The sequence below is a fragment of the Trachinotus anak genome, unplaced genomic scaffold (assembly GCF_046630095.1).
Source record: "Trachinotus anak isolate AG129_WGS33_773 ecotype Australia unplaced genomic scaffold, CSIRO_AGI_Tana_v1 ptg000023l, whole genome shotgun sequence".
Lineage (NCBI taxonomy): Eukaryota > Metazoa > Chordata > Actinopteri > Carangiformes > Carangidae > Trachinotus > Trachinotus anak.
The window spans coordinates 9833402-9843360 of record NW_027273874.1 but is presented as its reverse complement, the minus strand read 5'-3'; the positions used below and the strand labels follow the sequence as shown (position 1 = coordinate 9843360).

Below are 9959 nucleotides of genomic sequence, written 5' to 3'. Positions count from 1 at the left end.
ACGAGCAGATCTGCAGCATCCGCATCATAAAGGAGCCCAGACCCTCCTCATCGTCCACAGACCCCGACTCTGTGAGGCCACGTCAGACTGAGAGGAACATCACAGCGGCCACGAGCTCTGGACTCCTTTCCCTTCCTCAGACTCAGGATCCAGGGGCCGCTCCCCAGCTCTTGGTGACTTTCTCCTTCCTGTTGACGGACTCTTTGACCACCCCCACGTCCCCCTTCATCGCCCCCTCACCTGGACCTCGTAGTGAAACCTCCCTGAGGAAGAACCCTGCTTCCCGAAGACTCCACCGCCAGGATAAACCTCTCTGCTTGGTCTGGGAGCGTCTTCTTCACATCAGCCACGCTGAGGCGTTTGCCATCGTCAGACAGGATGAGCCAGGGTCCTGCTGCTGTTTGAGGGTCCAGAGTCACGTCCACTTCGTCCTGCTGGACCCTCTTCAGCTCGGCCTCCAGTAGCTTCTTCTTCTCCTTCCTGAATGTCTCCTGCAGCTCCTCCACAGCTCCCACCACAGCTCTCCTCACCAGCTCCTCATACGCCGGCTGACGGACGCCCACCCCGGTCCAGTCCTTCAAGGACGGAGGAACGTTCAGGGACCAGAAGTTGTGGAGGACGTTAAAGTGGTCTTCAGAGCGCCAGAGCTGCTCCACCTCAGTGCTTCTCCTCATCAGCTCAGAGACCTCCTGCTCCAGCTCTGTGATGAAGCCTCCAGCCTGTTTCTCTTGACCTCTTTCAAGAAACTGCATCAGATCAGTGAGGACCTCAATTGTTTTAGAGCACAAAAAATAAGAGAAAGCTTCGAATTAAAAGACCAAAGTCACACTGATCAGGATTTTAAAACAATAAAACCTGGTGAATTTAATAAAAAACATCTGTCACTGAACTCATTTTTCTCCTCAATAATACATATAAAACCTTCCTCAGTTTTTTCTCTACAACCTAAAGGGATTTTTAAAAAATAATTTAGTCTAAGTATTTTAATGATCCAGCAGAAACCAACAGAAATTCATTTTAGAGCCACACCTTCAAATTAAAATGCAGTTTCCTCTGAATTTAAACACAAAATAATAATAGATTTCAAATTAAACCGTGGACACCTGCAGCGTCTGAGCTGGAGGAGAGAGGTGCTGGTGGTCGAGACAGGTAGGACAGACTGAAGATGGAGAGAGAGAGAGAGAGAGAGATGAATCCAGACGACCTGCTGCTCAAACCTGATCTGATTGAACCTGCAGCTGATTGGACAGTTCACTGCCCCCTGGTGGCGGACGCTGCTGCTGCCCCGACCTCTGCACTTCAAATACTACCACTAATAACAAATACTACCACTAATAATACCACCAAGTACCAGTGGTGGAATGAATGAATATTGGATATTTTATATTGTACTTTTTTATTTCACAGCGAGCTGGTTACAAATTCCTTACAATACATATATTATATATCAATCACAGGACATTTTACTGCACGAGTACTTGATTTTTTGATTCTTTAAGTACATTTCACTGCTGATACTTTGACCTGGGTTGAATGCAGTACTTTTACTTGTAACAGAGTATTTTTAGATTGTGTCTTTGCTACTTTTACTTGAGTAAAACCTGTTACTACAGATTCTTCACCTACAGTTTATCAGTAGTTCTGTTTCACTGCTCCTCGTCCTGAGAGAGAGAGAGAGAGAGAGAGAGACAGAGAGAGAGACAGAGAGAGAGAGAGACAGAGAGAGAGAGAGAGAGAGAGACAGAGACAGAGAGAGAGAGACAGAGAGAGAGAGACAGAGAGAGAGACAGAGAGAGAGGAAGAGACAGAGAGAGAGAGAGACAGAGAGACAGAGAGAGAGAGAGACAGAGAGAGAGACAGAGAGAGAGAGAGAGGGAGAGACAGAGAGAGAGACAGAGAGAGAGAGAGAGAGACAGAGACAGAGAGAGAGAGACAGAGAGAGAGAGAGGTTACACTTGCAATACTACTGTATTTGCAAGTTTATTTCCAGACAAATGAGCTGAAGCTGTTTAGTCAACATGAATGAAAACACACACACACACACACACAGACACACACACAGACACACACACACACACTCACACAGACACACACCAAAGGTCCATCTGTGTTTAAGTCACAACAGTTTGTGTGAAGAAAAACAAAAGAAAATGTTTAAATCTAAAAAACTTCCTCTCTCTCTCTCTGTGTGTGAGTGTGTGTGTGTGTGTGAGAAAGTGGTTCTAAGAGAAAACTTCATCCATGAACAAACAAACAGACTCAAAAGTCCACATTAATTATTGACATGGTTTAATGACACAGTTGTCATGGAGACCAGGAAGGAAAAAGAACCAGTCAGCTGGACTGTTACCTTCAGCTCTGCTCAGATTTTCAGCCTTTACTATTTATTATATATATTTATATTTTCTTGATCAATGGTTTTCTCAATGAAAGACATGTTATCATTTCTTCAATGTCTTGTTTAGTTCGACCAACAGTCAAAAAATTCTGTTTTTTTCATGTGTGTGTTGTGGAAATTCTCTGCTGCTGGTGAGGAATGAAACAGAGACTTCTGCCGGCCGACAAGGTTTTTATTTTCTTTGCAAAGAAAAGGTCAATCAACACACGAGTGGTGAGAATGAAGAAAGACCCTGGGCATGGGGAGACCGAAACATTTATACCTGAGGAACGCCCCTCAAGAGTGTATCAAAAGCGAGACAAATCACAGACGCACAAGATAAACACAAGGTCCACACAGTGCTGCAGTCGGAGGAAGAGGTGGAGCAGGTGGAGGTGGTGCTGACTTTACACTGAGCTGCAGCCAAACAAAAGTCCAGTTTCAGTCTGTAGTGATTTGACATCATGGACGGTTGAGCTGAAACTCCAGAGTGATGAAGACAAACCTCAGTCACCACATCTGGTTCCACTAACAGTCTGAAGGCTTCATGTGGCTGCAGTGACACATGAGAGTGTGGCATCAATACTGATCAATACTGATCAATACTGATCAATAGTGAGTCTGCAGACTGTGACTGAGTCAGTAGGACTCAGAGTGTCCTCCTGTCTTCATCCATCGTCCATCGGCTCCTCCACCTCCGTTTTCTCTCTGGTCCAAAGTCAGATTGTATCGATAATCAAAGATCAACAGACCAATCAAACTGATTGATCAGCCATCAGAGGAGTTGGATCAATGGAGCTGCTTCTGTTTCTGTCCTGACGTCTCTCTGCAGGAAAGACAGAAGACAGTGAGACAGACAAACAACCAGAGACAAACAACCAGAGACAAATAAACAACACTGACCTTTGACCTTGAGAGTCACTGTTTTCCTTCTCAGTTTGTTTCCGTCCTTGTAGACATAGCAGGTGTAGTCTCCTCTGTCTGTGACTCTGAGGTGTTTCAGCGTCAGACTGAGGTCTCCAGTTCTCAGCAGGTCTTCCTTCATCTCTGTTCGGTCTCTGTAAACCTGGTCCTGGTCTTCAGGTCTGTCAGAATCGTTCTGATTCACATGGACCCACCTCCCATAGTCTCTGTTCCACCACCCCACTCTGATGTCTCCAGACAGGTCAGCTGTGGTCACGAAGGGCAGCTGGACAGACTCCGCCCCCTCCTCCACCTCCACCTGTTGGACTGAGAGGACAACAAACCAGATGATCAGCTGTTCAGACAGCAGCAGCAGGTTTTAATCTCTTTATTGAAGGATCACAAAGTTGTTGAGAAACCTGAAGGACAGAACCAGGACTCTACTCCAGAAAGTGGGTTTCTTAAAAACTCTGAGTGTCTTAATCCTGAGATGAAGGAAACTGAGATCACTTTAACTGTGAGTCAGTTACCATGGTAACAGCCTCTGTGAAGCTGACCTGCTCTCTGGCAGGTTTTCTTCTGTCTGTCTCCTCCTCATCCTGTCCTCATCACAGAGCAGGTCAGAGACGTTCATCTAAAGAGTTCATGTTGGAGCAGATTCAGATCCTGATCATCAGTTTGTCACCTGAGACCTGTCGTCACTAACATGACTCTGTGATGAGGATCAGTCAGTGTGAGGACACAGACGACCTCTGACAGTCAGATATGACACATGGAGGCTTCATCCTCAGCTTCTGTCTTTAAAACCCTGAGACTCTGAGACATTCACACTCTGTCAGATCGTCCATCAGCTGCTCTCAAACATTTACTACACATTCATCACTGTGAAGGAAGAATCAGTGTGAAGCTTCAGGCTCTGATCTATGAAGAATCATCTGTTCTGATTGGTCTCACTGATGAACCGTCCAATCACAGCTGTCACATCATGTTGTAGGTGAAGTGATGTTTCTGAGTGAGGACGACCGTGGAGCAGCTGGAACACTTTAACATTTCAACACTGGACTGAATGTATTTAGAGTGTTTGACTGTAGCTGCAGAGAGTCTGACACTGGTTTAACAGCTTTTCACTGACTGGAGACACATTTATTCATTTATTAGAATCTGAGGCTGCAATCACAAATCTGTGGACTACTGTCTGATCTGTTTGAACCAACAACCAGAGACAAACAACCAGAGACAAACAAACAACCAGAGACAAACAACCAGAGACAAACAACCAGAGACAAACAACCAGAGACAAACAAACAACACTGACCTTCGACCCAGAGAATCACTGTTTTCCCTCTCAGGAAGTTTCCGTCCTTGTAGACACTGCAGGTGTAGCCTCCTGTGTCTCTGACTCTGAGGTGTTTCAGGGTCAGACTGAGGTCTCCAGTTCTCAGCAGGTCTTCCTTCATCTCTGTTCGGTCTCTGTAAACCTGGTCCTGGTCTTCAGGTCTGTCAGAACCGTTCTGATACACATGGACCTTCCTGTTGTCTCTGTCCGTCCACTCCACTCTGACGTCTCCAGACAGATCAGCTGTGGTCACGAAGGACAGCTGGACAGACTCCGCCCCCTTCTCCTCCTCCACCTCCACCTGTTGGCCTGAGAGGACAACAAACCAGATGATCAGCTGTTCAGACAGCAGCAGCAGGTTTTAATCTCTTTATTGAAGGATCACAAAGTTGTAGAGAAACCTGAAGGACAGAACCAGATCAGACCAGAAGGTAACAGGGACAGAAATCTAGAAACTAAAAGCAGGTGTTGAAGGTGTTGGAGAGGATCAGAGTCTGGATGGTGCTGTGATCGTCTCCTCTCAGTCTGGAGATGAACCTCAGCTCCACAACATTTCACACACATGTTCAACATCAGAGCACAACACAGACACACAAACACTCCTCACATCACAGTCTCACAGTTTGTTGTCAACATGAGTGAAGCCACAGGATCCACTCAGCTCATCTCTGCATCTCTGTCAAAGCTGCTCTGGATCAATAACGTTGATCAGGTCAAAGTTCAACTCTGGGCTCACAGCAAGACTACAGGACCAACATCCCATCAGCCACTGGGAGCAGACAGACAGACAGTGAGCTGCTACGTCTCCATCACTGACATCAAAGTGTTGTATGAAGACGTTTGTCCTCAGAGTAACAGGCTGAGTGTCTGAGTGTTGGACAGAAAGTCCTCAGTGAGGACAGGACGCTCAGCAGACAGACGGAGAGCAGACTGTTGAAGCTGCTGTCTCTGCTGCTCATGGTGGAGCTGCTGCTTTCTGTCTGTCAGGTCTGGACCTTCAGGGTCAGGGTTTGTCCTGAGGGACACTTTATGTTTGGACTCTTGACTTGGACTTTTTGCTTATTTCCTGTTTTATTTTGAAGGATCTTCCCTGGTGTGTCTCAAGTTTAGTTACTTCCTGTCTTTGTCCCGTTTCCCTCGTGGTTGATTGTTTTCCTTCCCCGTGTCTTTAAGTCTCTGTCTTTGCCTTGTTCTGTTTCAGTCTCGTGCTCTGGTGTCTTTTGCTCCTGTTTCGTCCAGTGTTCCCAGTTGTTTTCCTGCTCTCCACTTTTTTTTCTCCAGTTTGGGTTTTGAGTTCTGTGTGTTCTCTCTGGTTTTTGTAAGTTAACTTTTTATCATTAAAATACCTTTTTCCACCTTCTCCTGCATTGTCTGCATTTGGGTCCTCAACTCGACAGAACTCGACAGAACCAACTGACCGATATGGAGCCAGCAGACAAATACTTTTTAATTAGCCTTTTACCTGGGAGGACTTTAATGTTTCAAAGGACACTATTTTGCATGAGGACCCTGATTTCCTTAAATGACTGTCTCCATTTGGAAGCAGGACCCTGATTCTGCTGAGCGAGTGGCTCACAACCAGTGGAGCTGATCTTGTAGCCTTTCCTGGGAGGTATCCAGGGGTTGGAGCCCTGTGGGGGCTGGGGTTGGCTCCAGCCCCCACGACTCTGTACAGATGAGCAGTGCAGAAAACCCTGATACAGACACAGGACTGATGCTCTGCATGTAAAACACACCTCTGACCTGTGGTGCACATGAAAGTTGTCTTTCTGATTATTGATGAGTGGATTGATGAGCTGTTTGATCTCTGCTTTAGATAAATAATGTCGGGGGGGGGGGGGGACACTCAGCCTGTAAAACAGACGAGGGGAAACAACAGGAGCTGAGTTTATTTGTATCTGAGTTGAATGAAGAGAAACCATATGGGAGCAGCGTCATCTGCTCTGGACCAATAAACACTGACAGATGTAAACTCATGAAGTCACTGTGTCACACGCAGCAGCAGCAGCAGCCTGTGACGGACAGCAGTGAGGGTGAGACGCCGGCGTCCTCCTGCACGTCCACGTGGACGTTACAGGTAGAAGACTTTGTCCAAGACGTCAGTGAGACATGAAGTTTAACAGGAGACGGTGCTGAATGTGCAGAGTGTCCTCAGTCTGCGTGGACGCCACTGGTCCAGCTTTTAATGATCTGAACCAGTTCACCTGGTCCCAGGACGGTCAGACCGGTCTTCACCGAGGCTCCGCCCACCTCTGGAAGGTGACACGCTTCTGTCTGAAAGGTCTGCTCTGAGGTCTGAGGTCTACAGCTTCCTGCAGAGTGAGACCAGCACCTTGGTGATCTGAGAGGGATCAAAGTGAACCAGAGGCTGGATTCACAGGAGAACCTCAGTCTGACCACAGTTTGATGGTGGAACAGTCTGACGGCCTCCACCATCAACGCTCAGCAGTCACTGGTCGTCCTGGATGATGTCACACAGCTCAGTGACGTGAGAGGCTGTTCCCTGTGACTTTAACCTGAAAATGTAGCCTCACTGTCATTGGTCAAGGACCAGGAAGTGACGGACTGGAGTAGTTTCACTTTACTGTCAGTGCTGTAGAACACACACACACACACACACAGACACACACACACACACACACACACACACGTACACACGCACGCACGCACACACACACACACACAGAAACAAACACACACACACACTCACACACACACACACACACACACACACACACACACACCTGTGATGATGAATCTTCTCACTAATCCTTGCAGAACCATAATGACGCCACAGGAAACAACCAGGAGAACCAGGAGAACCCAGAATTCAACCAGGCCAGAGAACGGTTCTGTGGACAAGATAAACATCATCATCAACAACAACATGACCTTTACGTGACCCCTGTGACCCTGCTCCTGAACCCCTGTTAATTCAGGTCAGGTCTGATGCTCCAGATGTTCCAGATGGGTATCAGAGATACTAACAGATGTGTTTGCTGCAAGAACGACGCACCAGGTAACTAACTGCTGCTTTTAGCCGCTGCACACCGGTCAGCAAATTCTGGCAGAGGATTTGTGAAGACCTATCGCCCCCCCCCCCCCCCCAGACATCCCATCCCTGCCCCCCCCCTCACTTTGTCTGCTCGGTGACCTCACTAACATTAATATGGACACAAACAAATGTCACATGCTCCTCACAGTCCTAACCACGGCCAAGAAAACAATCCTCCTGAACAGGAAGTCACAAGAGAACTGAAACATAACGCAGCTTGTTCTAGTTCTGATTATTTCATTAATGTCTAATATTTTATTAGCTCAGTAGGTATCTACATCATTGACCTCTGACCTCTGACCTCTGACCTGTACCTACAGCTCCGACCTCTGACCTGTCCTTACTGTAGGTGTTAGAGTTTGTTGCTGACCTTTGACCTGCAGCTGTATGTCTCTCAGTCTCCGCTCATTTCCAAACGCTGTGACGGTGCAGGTGTAGTTGCCGCTGTCAGAGAGGTGGAGTTTCCTCAGAGTGAGGCTGAGGTCTCCAGTGGTCAGAGCGTCAGTCCTCATCGAGGTTCGGCTGCTGTAAACCTGGTTCTGGTCTCTGAGGTCGTCACCGAGCCGGTTTATCTGGTGGACGGTTGAGGGACTGAGATCGTCGCGGCTCCACGTCACTGTGGGGTTCAGAGGTACAGAAGAGTCCTCACAGGGCAGCGGGACCGACTCCCTCCCCCCGTAGACCTCCACAGTGTCTCCGTGCTGAGAAACTGAAGACACAGAGACAGTGACATCATCAGTGACGTCCCGGTGTCCACAGAGTGAACTGCAGGTCACGTGACCCCCGGTCGTGACGCTGAGGTCAGATAAGAACTGAGCTGCACCTGTTGTTCAGTGTTTTTAACTTCAGGTCACAAATCAGTGACAACACCTGCTCCTCACGTTCAGTGTCCCCTGGAGACACTTCCTTTGTGTGGTCAGTGTTCACAGCTCCAGTGTTTGTGTTCAGTCTGTTTGCATGTGTTTTCTAAGTGGCAGTGTTTTGGGCTCTCAGGGCCACCGTACTCCTGTGGCCCCTGGTGCAGTCTCTCCTACCACCTGGTGTCTTCACACAGGAGTCTGGTCTTCCACCTGCAGCTTTTATTGATGCTGAATCACTGATTTCTGCATCAGAGGAGTCAGACTAGAAGCTTCCCTCATGTTGCTGCAGAGCTCTGAGGTCGCCCTCATATCAGCTGATCTGCGTCAGCCACCTCACCTCACCGTCTCACTGATGCACGTGTTTGCTTCAAGGTGACCTGGATCATGGGGTCACGTTCCTACAGGTGTGACTGTCTCTGTTACTCTGATGCTCTGACGCCAACACTGATGTGTGAGCAGCTGCTGTGTTCACTGACGCTCAGGTCAAAGGTCAAACGTCAGAGCTGTACATACTGCTTGAGGAGTTATTGTGTTCATAAGGCCAAAACCATGTTTTGTGAAGTCATCATGACGTTGACCTTTGACCTTGAGCTCAACAGTGTGGTCCAGAGCTGACACAGATCTGACTGAGGTCCATGTTGATGGAGGACAAGTTCACACACACACACACACACACACACACACCTTCTTTGTTCTTAATCTCGTTGTCCATGACAACACTGAGAACAACAACAACCAGCAGAACCAGGACAGCTGTGAGAACCTTGACCGCGACTAGAAGAGGACCTGTAGTCGACACAAACAACAACATGAGATTCAAATATGAATGAAACTTTATGATCAACAAACACACACACACACACACACACACACTCACACACACACACTACATACCTCTTGATTTCAGGAAGTAAGACAGGAACTTCTTGTGGCTCATACGATGTCGTTGTTGTCGTTGTCGTTCTGTAGTCGACACAAACAGAACTTTAAAACAACACATTTCCTCAGTCTCCTTCACTGACCTTTGACCTCTGACCTGGGTCTCCTGCTCTGACCTGAGTCTCCTTCTCTGACCTTTGACCTCTGACCTGAGTCTCCTGCTCTGACCTCAGTCTCCTGCTCTGACCTTTGACCTCTGACCTGAGTCTCCTGCTCTGACCTCAGTCTCCTGCTCTGACCTGAGTCTCCTTTTCTGACCTTTGACCTCTGACCTGAGTCTCCTGCTCTGACCTTTGACCTCTGCACCAAACCTCCTCACTGTTTAGTTCGGGAGGTTTGGTGCAGACTGGAGCAATAATATTCATTAATAATCAATAATCATTATTCACCTCTGAACATCAGGGCCTGGTTTAATATGTCGGGGCTGAAATAACAAACAGGAAGCTGCAGTATCATCCTGAATGTGCAATGTTTCATGTTTTTGTGAAG

General features: G+C 47.5%; 1 protein-coding gene across 1 annotated transcript in view; it reads right to left on the bottom strand.

Moving 5' to 3' along the window:
* Positions 1–2539: 2539 nt before the first annotated feature.
* The window catches only part of LOC139606596 (muscle M-line assembly protein unc-89-like), an 89548-nt gene continuing 82128 nt past the window's right edge, over positions 2540–9959 (bottom strand). The window contains exons 10-11 of the mRNA XM_071458852.1: positions 3281–3607; positions 2540–3203 (exon numbers count right to left, since the gene is read on the bottom strand). Of these exons, the coding sequence (XP_071314953.1) occupies positions 3133–3203; positions 3281–3607 (398 nt within the window). The 3' untranslated portion in view covers positions 2540–3132. The remainder of the gene's footprint in view (positions 3204–3280; positions 3608–9959) is intronic.